Below are 13,394 nucleotides of genomic sequence, written 5' to 3'. Positions count from 1 at the left end.
TCACTCAATGGTGCAGAGTTAAGAGCCCGAAGAACAGAGTTTGGTGTCAGCTTTTATAGGGAAGTACAACCTCTTTGTTTACGTGGCAGTTAGCAGATGTGTGGAAACAGGGGCGGGGAACATAGTGTAAAAGTTGATTAGCTTGTCTGTGCAGATTAAGATAGCCACAGCTCACACCATTGTCTGTTCCTGCAGATAGTGAAACACGGGATGTGTCAAATGCTGTGGTCGCACCCAAACGGCTCTTAGCTATACGCATGTATCAGGTTAGAAAAAAACATTGGCATATAACAAGAGACAATTCTCTAAATAAAGAACAGCATAGCATGTCTAATTTGTAATTTTCCCACCACACAGCCCCTCTCTCTGCGTGCTGGAGAAAGGAATTAAGGAGAGAGGGGTATTTTTTAAATGTTTTTCTGCCATGTGTAATATACGGTTGGCTATGTATTGTATAACGGCAGAATCATTATTTTAATTCAGGGGGGTTTTCGGGCTCATATATATTGGCCTATGCTTATGCATAATCTCTAATAATCTCTAATATGGAGGTTTTTAATTAGTCATCACCTTAGAAAGCAGCTGTCCATTTCGTTGTTAGGCTTTGAAACAATATCCACAACGACCATGTTTTACACTCAGTTTCAACCTATTGTTGAACTTCTTTCTTCAAATTGATAAATCACAGTGCGGTGAGTTTTAAAAGCACATAGTGTTTTGATTATAAGTGTTTGATGTGATTTTTGATTGCATTTGCATTGATGTCAGAGTGGTTAGAGGGACAATAGAGCCCTGAGTACCAGGCCATTAGCCTGATGATCCTTAGCGAGTTGGATAGGCTACTACTAATGCATGTCCAGAGTGCATAAAAGGAGATTACTGTGACTCAACGGTCATGTAGAATTTTACTGCGGTCATGACTCATGAATGCCGGTGTGGCGGTAATACGGTCACCGCAACAGCCCTAGTCATAAGTTCATTCAGGTGCGTGTGCCACGGCGAAGTTTCATCACAATAGACAAACGTAGGCTCATTCTGTTCAGAACAACCCAGGGTATGACGCCATGTCATCTTGTAACTGTACATCAAACATAGTGGTCACAAACGTTGACACTGTATATGACATGAGTTTTATGATATGGAAATGTGAAGTCAAAGCAGTATTTATTATAATCCTCAATGTCCCATCTTTCAAAATACATAGTCCTCCTAATTTACAGCATTTCCCTCACTCAGACAAAAAAAAAAAAAACATTTGTAAAGGTTGCCCAATTAGCAGGAGAGATGGGGGGGTGCCCAAATCTGCCATTTTCAACCCATATACGGGTACGAGTGTAAAGGGCTACGGGCTGCCCTATTGTCTAGGGCAAGTGATCTGAACAGTCGTGCAAGTTGAGCCTGCTCTGAGGTTGCCCCATTTTGGTAGGTGATAAAATAAAAAAGTGAAAACAACCAAACTGCAAAGAATTCTAGTAGCCTAAAACTGATCTCCCCATTGTTTAAGTGAAAGACAGACAATTTGTGGCATTTATGGCAGTCGGGCAAGTTAAGCCTGCTCTGAGTTTTTTTTTGTGATAACCAAAATACAAAGAATACGGGTTCTGATCTAGCATGTGTACTCTGACCTTCAACCCCAATGCTGAAGATGATTAATGTAAAAATGTTTAAACGAAATTGGGATTATTAATATTATTTTAAAAATCCCTAACCAAAAAAGTGTTTTTAATGTAAGTTAAAAAAAACTATGACAAACAGGTCCCGATCATCATCATTTTGCCCCCGTTCTGATATTCTCGGTTTGCATATTTTCTACACTGAATAGTATCAGATATTCAACCAAAACCTAATATTAGATGAAGGGAACCTGAGTGAACAAATAACACAGAAATGTGATACTTATTTCATTTATTTAAAAACAAAGTTGTGCAAAACCCAATGCCCCTGTGTGAGAAAGTCAATAACTGGTTGTGCCACCTTTAGCTGCAATAACTGCAACCAAACACTTCCAGTAGTTGTTGATCAGTCTCGAACATCGCTGCGGAAGAATTTTGGCCCACTCTTCCATGCACAACTGCTTTAACTCAGCAACATTTCTGGGTTTTCGAGCATGACCTGCTAATTATAGTCGCTGCCACAATCGGGTTTAGGTCTGGACTTTGACGAGTCTCGGTTGCAACCTTCCAACTTTGTGGCAACAGTTTGGGGAAGGCCCTTTGCTGTTTCAGCATGACGATGCCCCCGTGCACAAAGCGAGGTCCATACAGAAATGGTTTGTTGAGATCAGTGTGGAAGAACTTGACTGGCCTGCACAGAGCCCTGACCTCAACCCCATTGAACACCTTTGGGATGAATTGGAACACCGACTGCGAGCCAGGCCTAATCGCCCAACATCAGTGCCCGACCTCACTAATGCTGTTGTGGTTGAATGTAAGCAAGTCCCCGCAGCAATGTTCCAACATCTAGTGGAAAGCTTTCACAGAAGAGTGGAGGCTGTTAAAGCAGCAAAGGGGGAGACCAACTCCATATTAATGCCCATGATTTTGGAATGAGATGTTCGATGAGCAGGTGTCCACATACTTTTGGTCTCCCGAGTGACGCAGCAGTCTAAGGCACTGCATCTCAGTGCTTGAGGCGTCACTACAGACCCCCTGGTTCGATTCCAGTCTGTATCACAACCGGCCGTGATTGGGAGTCCCATAGGGCGGCGCACAATTGGCCCAGCGTCGTCCGGGTTTGGCCGGTGTAGGCCTTCATTGTAAATAAGAATTTGTTCTTAACTGACTTGCCTAGTTAAATAAAGGTTAAAAAAAAAAATGTACTGCAGCTATTTGGTGCAGTTTCTGTGCTACAATGGTTAAAAAGGCCTTTAGGCCGACATCATTTCTATAACAATATAGCTAAAACCACTATTGGCTAAACTGGAGAAATAAACACTTGTTCATTGACTTAGTGAAATTATTCACATACGCAATAACCTCCTATACTGACCACAATTCATTGGTATCTCTTCCATGCCCATCCAGCCTAATGCGCCCTAGTCTAGCTATATAGCATAGAACTGGGAAGGGGTATTCTGGGTAGAACTGGGTAGTACAGTATGAGTGCTTGGTAGGTTTACCGCTCTGAGCATTTTCCGTGGGAGTTTACTGTGGTTCCCTAGCATAGCTTGTCATGCCATGGTGTAGAAATGGTGCTATACCATTTACCATAGGATCTTGGTTTCCTACCGCTTTACTTGCATTGTAGCTCCGTTTGGTGGAACGTTCGGACAGGCCTGGATTCAATTGCTAATCAGATGTTTACCCTATGCTTTCTTTTTTTTTATAGACCGCAGAAGTCATAGACAAGCAGGTAACCTCTTCTATTCAAAGAGGGGCTGCCTGTGTCCTTCTTTTCCTAAGAATGACCCTGAATGTTTATAAGTGTGTACACATGCCCACTAATAAACATGAATGGGACACACTTACTCAGTCATCCTCCTCTCTTCTACTCTCCTCCCTCTCCTCCTCCATCTCTCTTCCCTTCTCTCCTCCCCTCCCCTCCCCTCCTCTCCTCAGTCTGACAGTCCAGCCAGAATACCCCGGCCTTCATCTGCTAAGGGGCAGAGGCGCATGCCCGAAGCGGGAGTCCAACAAGGTAAAACCCCCTATCTCCAAACCCTCTGCTACTCTCAAATATCCCAGCCTTCTCGCCTTTCACTAAAGTCATGTACTCCTGAGTGGCGCAGTGGTCTAAGGCACTGCATCGCAGTGCTAACTGTGCCACTAGAGATCCTGGTTCGAATCCAGTCCCTGTCGCAGCCGGCCGCGACCGGGAGACTCATGGGCGGCGCACAATTGGCCCAGCGTCGTCCAGGGTAGGGGAGGGAATGGCCGGCAGGGATGTAGCTCAGTTGATAGAGCATGGCGTTTGCAACGCCAGGGTTGTGGGTTCGATTCCCACGGGGGGCCAGTATAAAAAAATATGTATTGACTAACTGTAAGTCGCTCTGGATAAGAGCGTCTGCCAAATGACTAAAATGTAAATGTAAATGTCATACTTCTGTTTACACCATAATATGAATAGATAAATAAAAATATATAAAAATACTTTTTTTGTCGCATCTTTTCCAGAAGAGTTTTTGTGTGTCTCTGTTCTAAAAGCCCTAGTCATCAGCAGTTCTCGCTATCAAGTCCGTCGATTGTAAGTTCCAATGAAAGATGTGAGAAGGTGTGTTCTCATGTCAGCTTCATGTTGTGTTGTTGTAGATGGAGACACACCTTTGGCAGAGAGGCCGGTCCCCCTGGAGAACGGAGATGCCACAGACGCAGTGCCAGCCCACATGGCACACAGGTCTGTGCATTCTGTGACTGTTGACGGTTGATTAAGCAAATTAGCAGGGTTTGAGGGCCATGGCCAAACATGTTATTTTTGGTCCACCAGCCACTGTTTCAGGTTGATTTAAAAATCTACCAGCCACTCAGATTTTTTACCAGCCAAAATATTTATGGGCCATAATTATATAAAGAAACACACAAAAAACTGATGACCAACCATGCTTTGTAATATTTCTAAAACAAGAAATGTATTAGTAAGAAAGTCAGTTCATTTCATTTTTTCTTTTAACCAAAATATCTGATGAGACAAAATGTTCAGCTGCCCCTTTAAGGGCGGGAGGTCACCGTGGTAAGGGGGCCACTCAAGTTGTCTGTGTGTGTGTGAGATTTTGGAACTGACTAGTAGTAGATGCCCCGTGTAGCTCAGTTGGTAGAGCATGGCGCTTGCAACGCTAGGGTTGTGGTTTTGATTCCCACGGGGGGCCAGTATGAAAAAAAATACGAAAAAATGTATGCACTCACTAACTGTAAGTCGCTCTGGATAAGAGCGTCTGCTAAATGACTAAAATGTAAAATGTAGATTTCTTCTCTATCAGTTGAAGCAGCAGACTCAAACTAACATGGAAAACAACCGAGCTTATGAACAAAACAATTTAAATAGCCAAGAAATATGAGGACAGTCTTACTTTGTAGACTTTTGAGTAAATTAGACCAACTGTTAAGCCTGTCCGCAGCGCCTCCAAAAATAAATCTATCTGCACTTAACTCAGTGTGCACAGCTCCCCAGCCATACATGCAGTGTTGCAGCTATGAAACAAAACGGAAGAAATACTTTGAAAACAGCTACTGCAGCATGTCTCTGCTATAAATCACAACTTGCACATGTGCCCTTACTTGGCTTTTGACATACATATAATGCTCGCAATGTAGAGCCCTGCAAATTGACCACCCGCCTAAGTGGCCAGGTGAAATAGACATTCGTACCCGCCAATACCTAAATCTACCCGCATTTGGCGGGTGTTAATTCTATGCCCTGTTGAGGGCACTGCTCAATTTGCACAGTCAGCAACAATGGAAATGGTCTCTCCCATAACCTCACTGCTTAAAACTGAAGTTTTAGACCAATTTCTTCTCGGTGGGATAGAAAGAGTTTCGAAACATGCTACAGAACAGAACTCCATTCACTGATGCGAACCATCCACTTTCTCCTTTTTGATCAACCGCAACACTCGACGGGAGCACTTAACACTGGCTGTTTCCCAAATAGCACCCTGTTCCCTATATACTGCACTACTTTTGACCAGATCCCTATTGCCCCTGGTCAAAAGTAGTGCATTATATAGTGAATAGGGTGTCGTTTGGAACACAGCCACTGCGTATTCTCAACACCCTCATTACATTTGATTATCCACTTTCTCTCTTTACACCACAACAAATTGCTCTGCTAGTCCCCACTCTCAATTATATTATTCTCAGCGTAACATCAAACACATGCTATCCCATGGTAGAGTGAGTGACTGACTGACTGAATGGAGGTTAGTGTTGCACTTGAGGTCCCAATAGAGCACGGTTTCTCAACTCTCGTTCTGGGGACCACTGTATTTTCAGGTTCTCACTACAACCAGCTACTCCAATTATACTCAATGAACTTGCCAGTATGTGAATATTTATTCCAACTAAATACATAGATTGGATCAGGACAGCGTGAAAAATGTGTCTTTGAATAGCTTTGATTCTTGGTTAAATGGTTCTCTTGGTTAAATGGTTCTGCTGAACCAACCAAGTTGATGACTAATTACTAGTGATGAATTGATGCTCAACTAGAGTAGAATTCAGCATACACAGTGGGTCCCCAGGATCAGCTTTGAGAAACACTGCTATACAGTTGAAGTCGGAAGTTTACATACACTTAGGTTGGAGTCGTTAACTTGTTTTTCAACCACTCCACAAATTTCTTGTTAACAAACTATAGTTTTGGCATGTCGGTCAGGACATCTACTTTGTGCATGACACAAGCAATTTTTCCAACAATTGTTTACAGACAGATTATTTCACTTATAATTCACTGTATCACAATTCAAGTGGGTCAGAAGTTTACATACACTAAGTTGACTGTGCCTTTAAACAGCTTGGAAGATTCCAGAAAATGATGTCATGGCTTTAGAAGCTTCTGATAGGCTAATTGACATAATTTGAGTCAATTGGAGGTGTACCTGTGGATGTATTTCAAGGCCTACCTTCAAACTCAGTGCCTCTTTGCTTGACATCATGGGAAAATCAAAATAAATCAGCCAAGACCTCAGAAATAAAATTGTAGACCTCCACAAGTCTGGTTCATCCTTGGGAGCAATTTCCAAACGCCTGAAGGTACCACGTTCATCTGTACAAACAATAGTATGCAAGTATAAACACCATGGGACCACGCAGCCGTCATACCGCTCAGGAAGGAGACGCGTTCTGTCTCCTAGAGATAAACATACTTTGGTGCGAAAAGTGCAAATCAATTCCAGAACAACAGCAAAGGACCTTGTGAAGATGCTGGAGGAAACAGGTACAAAAGTATCAATATCCACAGTAAAACGAGTCCTATATCGACATAACCTGAAAGGCCGCTCAGCAAGGAAGAAGCCACTGCTCCAAAACCGCCATAAAAAAGCCAGACTACGGTTTGCAACTGCACATTGGGACAAAGGAAAATGATGTGGATATATTGAAGCAACATCTCAAGACATCAGTCAGGAAGTTAAAGCTTGGTCACAAATGGGTCTTCCAAATGGACAATGACCCCAAGCATACTTCCAAAGTTGTGGCAAAATGGCTGAAGGACAACAAAGTCAAGGTATTGGAATGGCCATCACAAAGCCCTGACCTCAATCTTATAGAAAATGTGTGGGCAGAACTGAAAAAGCGTGTGTGAGCAAGGAGGCCTACAAACCTGACTCAGTTACACCAGCTCTGTCAGGGGGAATGGGCAAAAAATTCACCCAACTTATTGTGGGAAGCTTGTGGAAGGCTACCTGAAACGTTTGACCCAAGTTAAACAATTGAAAGGCAATGCTACCAAATACTAATTGAGTGTATGTAAACTTCTGACCCACTGGGAATGTGATGAAAGAAATAAAAGCTGAAATAAATAATTCTCTCTACTATTATTCTGACATTTCACATTCTTAAAATAAAGTGGTGATCTTAACTGACCTAATAAAGGGAATATTTACTAGGATTAAATGTCAGGAATTGTGAAAAACTGAGTTTAAATGTATTTGGCTAAGGTGTATGTAAATTTCCGACTTCAACTGTATATAATAGCGGATATTGGTGAGAGAGAGTGGGTTTACTGACTGTTAAAGGAATTTCCAGGTGAACAAAAAGGAGAGCAGTCGAGGATATATGGTCTATCATAAATCAATTCTGTTTAATACAAGTTGCAACATGGAAAACACCCTCCAGCATAGAAAATGTCTAACGGGCCCTCTAATCAGACAGTACCAAATGTTCTGTAAACACCAGCCAGAGAACCTTGTACAAAGTCACAACAAAAGACTGCTGCTACAGAATCAAAAAAATGTCATAAGGTCATTAATATAATATCATTGTGTCCTCGGTTAAGTGTACCTCCAGTCTGACGTCAATCACTATCGACAGATATGAGTTGAATAAATAACAGTCGAGTCAAGTGACCATCAACCCGTGACACAAATATTTCTCACAAATAGAACACTTGAAATGATGTGTATTACAGAAAGGGAAAACATATAAATATGCTAAGCATTGTGTTATTTACTGTTAACTAAATATTAACTTTATTAATCTTAAATAATCCCTATTACACTGACTGTGGCTGATCATTCATTAGTGTGGCTTGACTTCTCATCTTCCCAACCAGCAACAAAAGGATACCTCGTCCCAACAGCGCACGGCCCGCCCCTCCTCGGTTCAAGAGGCAGGAGAGCTACACTGACGTGACCCCAGCCGAAAGGTGACCTTCCCTCATACTTTTTACTTCCTGTGTCACTTTGAAATATACAGTTGTCAGCATAGCAGCGCTGCATTCAGAAGGGCACAACATTTTGGAACTTTTCGAAATATATGACTTAGCGAAAACATGCCTCTCTGACATGTAGATTTAGGAGTCACGTCAGCTCTATTCATGACATTTCTATCTGCAATGTTTCAAAATGTTTAGCGACTGAACCTGGCCCAGAGAAAATGATATGTGCTTTGCTCCATGGCCTCCTCTAAGCCCTGTGTATGTTGCAGGCTGACCAGTGCCAAGCCCCCTACGGCTGTCATCATGGAGGGGAAGAAGCTCTCTGAAGATGAGGAGGAGGATGAAGATGAGCAGTTTGTGGTGGAGGAGGCTGCCCCTCCTCTCCCCGACATGCCCAACATGGAGATGGTGAGGGAGCACATACACTACCGTTCAAAAGTTTGGCGTCACTTAGAAATGTCCTTGTTTTCGAAAGAGAAGCAATTTTTCTGTCCATTAAAATAACACCAAATTGATCAGAAATACAGTGTAGACATTGTTAATGTTGTAAATGGCTATTGTAGCTGGAAACGGCTGATTTGTAATGGAATATCTACATAGGCGTACAGAGGCCCATTATCAGCAACCATCAGTCCTGTGTTCCAATGGCACGTTGTGTTTGCTAATCCAAGTTTATCATTAGAAAACCCTTTTGCAATTATGTTAGCACAGCTGAAAACTGTTGTGCTGATTAAAGAAGCAATAAAACTGGCCTTCTTGAGACTAGTTGAGTATCTGGAGCATCAGAAATTGTGGGTTAGATTACAGGCTCAAAATGGCCAGAAACAAAGAACTTTCTTCTGAAACTCGTCAGTCTATTCTTGTTCTGAGAAATGAAGGCTATTCCATGCGAGAAATTGCCAAGAAACTGAAGATCTCATACAACGCTGTGTACTACTCCCTTCACAGAACAGCGCAAACTGGCTCTAACCAGAATAGAAAGAGGAGTGGGAGGCCCCGGTGCACAACTGAGCAAGAGGACAAATACATTAGTGTCTAGTTTGAGAAACAGACCCCTCACAGGTCCTCAACTGGCAGCTTCATTAAATAGTACCCACAAAACACCAGTCTCAACGTCAACAGTGAAGAGGCGACTCCGGGATGCTGACCTTCTAGGCAGAGTTGCAAAGAAAAAGCCATATCTCAGACTGGCCAACAAAAAGAAAAGATTAAGATGGGCAAAAGAACACAGACACTGGACAGAAGAAGATTGGAAAGAAGTGTTATGGACAGACAAATCAAAGTTTGAGGTGTTCGGATCACAAAGATGAACATTTGTGAGACGCAGACCAAATGAAAAGATGCTGGAGGAGTGCTTGATGCCATCTGCCAAGCATGGTGGAGGCAATGTAATGGTCTGGGGGTGCTTTGGTGGTGGTAAAGTGGGATATTTGTACAGGGTAAAAGGGATCTTGAAGAAGGAAGGCTATCATTCCATTTTGCAACGCCATGCCATACCCTGTGGACAGCGCTTGATTGGAGCCAATTTCCTCCTACAACAGGACAATGACCCAAAGCACAGCTCCAAACTAGGCAAGAACTATTTATGTTGGGAAGAAGCAGTCAGCTGGTATTTTGTCTATAGCACAGTCACCGGATCTCAACTGTATTGAGCTGTTGTGGGAGCAGCTTGACCGTATGGTACGTAAGAAGTGCCCCTCAAGCCAATCCAACTTGTGGGAGGTGCTTCAGGAAGCATGGGGTGAAATCTCTTCAGATTACCTCAACAAATTGACAACTAGAATGCCAAAGGTCTGCAAGGCTATAATTGCTGCAAATGGAGGATTCTTTGACGAAAGCAAAGTTTGAAGGACACAATTATTATTTCAATTAAAAATTATTATTTCTAACCTTGTCAGAGACTACATTTCATATGCATTTTGCTATATTTCCTATTCAAACTCATTTCATGTATGTTTTCATGGAAAACAAGGACATTTCTAAGTGACCCCAAACTTTTGAACGGTGGTGTACATACAGTACCAGTCACAAATTTGGACAAACCTACTCATTCCAGGGTTTTTCTTTATTTTTACTATTTTCTACATTGTAGAATAATAGTGAAGACATCACAACAATGAAATAACACATATGGAATCATGTAGTAACCAAAAAAGTATTAAACAAATCAAAATATATTTTATATTTGAGATTCTTCGAAGTAGCCACCCTTTGCCTTGATGACAGCTTTGCACACTCTTGGCATTCTCTCAACCAGCTTCATGAGGTAGTCACCTGGAATGCATTTCAATTAACAGGTGTACCTTGTTCAAAGTTAATTTATGGAATTTCTTTCCTTTTTGATGCGTTCGAGCCAATCAGTGGTGTTGTGACAAGGTAGGGGTAGTATACAGAAGATAGCCCTATTTGGTAAAAGACCAAGTCCATATTATGGCAAGAATAGCTCAAATAAGCAAAGAGAAAAGACAGTCCATCATTACTTTAAGACATGAAGGTCAGTCAATCTGGAAAATTTCAAGAACTTTGAAAGTTTCTTCAAGTGCAGTCGCAAAAACCATCAAGCGCTATGAAGAAACTGGCTCTCATGAGGACTGCCACAGGAAAGGAAGACCCAGAGTTACCGCTGCTGCAGAGGATAAGTTCATTAGAGTTAACTGCACTTCACATTCCAGCCCAAATAAATGCTTCACAGAGTTCAAGTAACAGACACATCTCAACATCAACTGTTCAGAGGAGACTGTGAATCAGGCCTTCATCAAATAAAATAAAATTTTATTTGCCACATGCGCCGAATACAACAGGTGTAGACATTACCGTGAAATGCTTACTTACAGCCCTTAACCAACAATGCATTTATTCCTTAATAAAAAAGTTAAATAAAACAACAACAACTAAAAAGTGTTGAGAAAATAAGAGCAGAAGTAAAATAAAATAACAGTAGGGGGGCTATATACAGGGGGGTACCGGTGCAGAGTCAATGTGCGGGGGCACCGGCTAGTTGAGGTAATATGTACATGTGGGTAGAGTTAAAGTGACTATGCATAAATAATTAACAGAGTAGCAGCAGCCTAAAAAGATGGGGTGGGGGTGCAAATAGTCCGGGTAGCCATGATTAGCTGTTCAGGAGTCTAATGGCTTGGAGGTAGAAGCTGTTGAGAAGCCTTTTGGACCTAGACTCGCTTGCTGTGCGGTAGCAGAGAGAACAGTCTATGACTAGGGTGGCTGGAGTCTTTGACAATTTTGAGGGCCTTCCTCTGACACCGCCTGGTATAGAGGTCCTGGATGGCAGGAAGCTTGGCCCCAGTGATGTACTGGGCCGTACGCACTACCCTCTGTAGTGCCTTGCGGTCGGAGGCCGAGCAGTTGCCATACCAGGCGGTGATGCAACCAGTCAGGATGCTCTCGATGGTGCAGCTGTAGAACTTTTTGAGGATCTGAGGACCCATGCCAAATCTTTTCAGTCTCCTGAGGGGGAATAGGCTTTGTCGTGCCCTCTTCACGACTGTCTTGGTGTGTTTGGACCATTATAGTTTGTTGGTGATGTGGACACCAAGGAACTTGAACCTCTCAACCTGTTCCACTACAGCCCTGTCGATGAGAATGGGGGCGTGCTCAGTCCTCTTTTTTTTTTCCTGTAGTCCACAATCATCTCCTTTGTCTTGGTCACGTTGAGGGAGAGGTTGTTATCCTGGCACCACATGGCCAGGTCTCTGACCTCCTCCCTATAGGCTGTCTCATCGTTGTCGGTGATCGTCGGCAAACTTAATGATGGTGTTGGAGTCGTGCCTGGCCATGCAGTCATGGGTGAACAGGGAGTACAGGAGGGGACTGAGCACGCACCCCTGAGGGGCCCCCGTGTTGAGGATCAGCGTGGCAGATGTGTTGTTACCTACCCTTACCACCTGGGGGAGGCCCATCAGGAAGTCCAGGACCCAGTTGCAGAGGGAGGTGTTTAGTCCCAGGATCCTTAGCTTAGTGATGAGCTTTGAGGGCACTATGGTGTTGAACGCTGAGCTGTAGTCAATGAATAGCATTCTCACGTAGGTGTTCCTCTTGTCCAGGTGGGAAAGAGCAGTGTGGAGTGCAATAGAGATTGCATCATCTGTGGATCTGTTGGGGTGGTATGCAAATTGGAGTGGGTCTAGGGTTTCTGAGATAATGGTGTTGATGTGAGCCATGACCAGCCTTTCAAAGCACTTCATGGCTACAGACATCAGTGCTACGGGACGGTAGTCATTTAGGCAGGTTATCTTAGTGTCCTTGGGCACGGGGACTATGGTGGTCTGCTTGAAACATGTTGGTATTACAGACTTAGTCAGGGACATGTTGAAAATGTCGGTGAATACACTTGCCATTTGGTCAGCACATGCTCGGAGTACACGTCCTGGTAATCCACCTGGCCCTGCGGCCTTGTGAATGTTGACCTGCTTAAAAGTCTTACTCACATCAGCTACGGAGAGCGTGATCACATAGTCATCCGGAACAGCTGGTGCTCTCATGCATGCTTCAGTGTTGCTTGCCTCGAAGCGAGCATAGAAGTGGTTTAGCTCGTCTGGTAGGCTTTTGTCACTGGGCAGCTTGCGGCTGTGCTTCCCTTTGTAGTCTGTAATAGTTTTCAAGCCCTGCCACATCCGACGAGCGTCAGAGCCGGTGTAGTACGATTCAATCTTAGTCCTGTACTGACTCTTTGCCTGTTTGATGGTTTGTCGGAGGGCATAGCGGGATTTCTTATAAGCGTCCGGGTTAGAGTCCCGCTCCTTGAAAGCGGCAGCTCTACACTTAAACTCAGTGCGGATGTTGCCTGTAATCCATGGCTTCTGGTTGGGGTATGTACGTACGGTCACTGTGGGGACGACGTCATCGATGCACTTGTTGATGAAGCCAGTGACTGATGTGGTGTACTCCTCAATGCTATCTGAAGAATCCCAGAACATGTTCCAGTCTGTGCTAGCAAAACAGTCCTGTAGCTTAGCATCTGCGTCATCTGACCACTTTTTTATTAACCGAGTCACTGGTGCTTCCAGCTTTAGTTTTTGCTTATAAGCAGGAATCAGGAGGATATAGTTATGGTCAGATTTGCCAAATGG

General features: G+C 43.3%; 1 protein-coding gene across 2 annotated transcripts in view; it reads left to right on the top strand.

Annotated features, from left to right (window-relative positions):
* traf3ip1 (TNF receptor-associated factor 3 interacting protein 1) overlaps positions 1 to 13,394 on the top strand; it is a 64,041-nt gene that overhangs the window by 32,688 nt on the left and 17,959 nt on the right. The window contains exons 7-11 of one of the 2 annotated variants that reach the window (XM_041862679.1): positions 3,328 to 3,351; positions 3,558 to 3,636; positions 4,248 to 4,332; positions 8,203 to 8,295; positions 8,577 to 8,715. In XM_041862679.1, the coding sequence (XP_041718613.1) occupies positions 3,328 to 3,351; positions 3,558 to 3,636; positions 4,248 to 4,332; positions 8,203 to 8,295; positions 8,577 to 8,715 (420 nt within the window). The remainder of the gene's footprint in view (positions 1 to 3,327; positions 3,352 to 3,557; positions 3,637 to 4,247; positions 4,333 to 8,202; positions 8,296 to 8,576; positions 8,716 to 13,394) is intronic. The other variant, XM_041862687.1, reaches the window with a different exon arrangement.

The sequence above is a fragment of the Coregonus clupeaformis genome, chromosome 4 (genome assembly GCF_020615455.1).
Source record: "Coregonus clupeaformis isolate EN_2021a chromosome 4, ASM2061545v1, whole genome shotgun sequence".
Classification (NCBI taxonomy): Eukaryota; Metazoa; Chordata; class Actinopteri; order Salmoniformes; family Salmonidae; genus Coregonus; species Coregonus clupeaformis.
The sequence above is the reverse complement of the archived record's forward strand: the minus strand, read 5'-3'. Positions and strand labels throughout refer to the sequence as shown.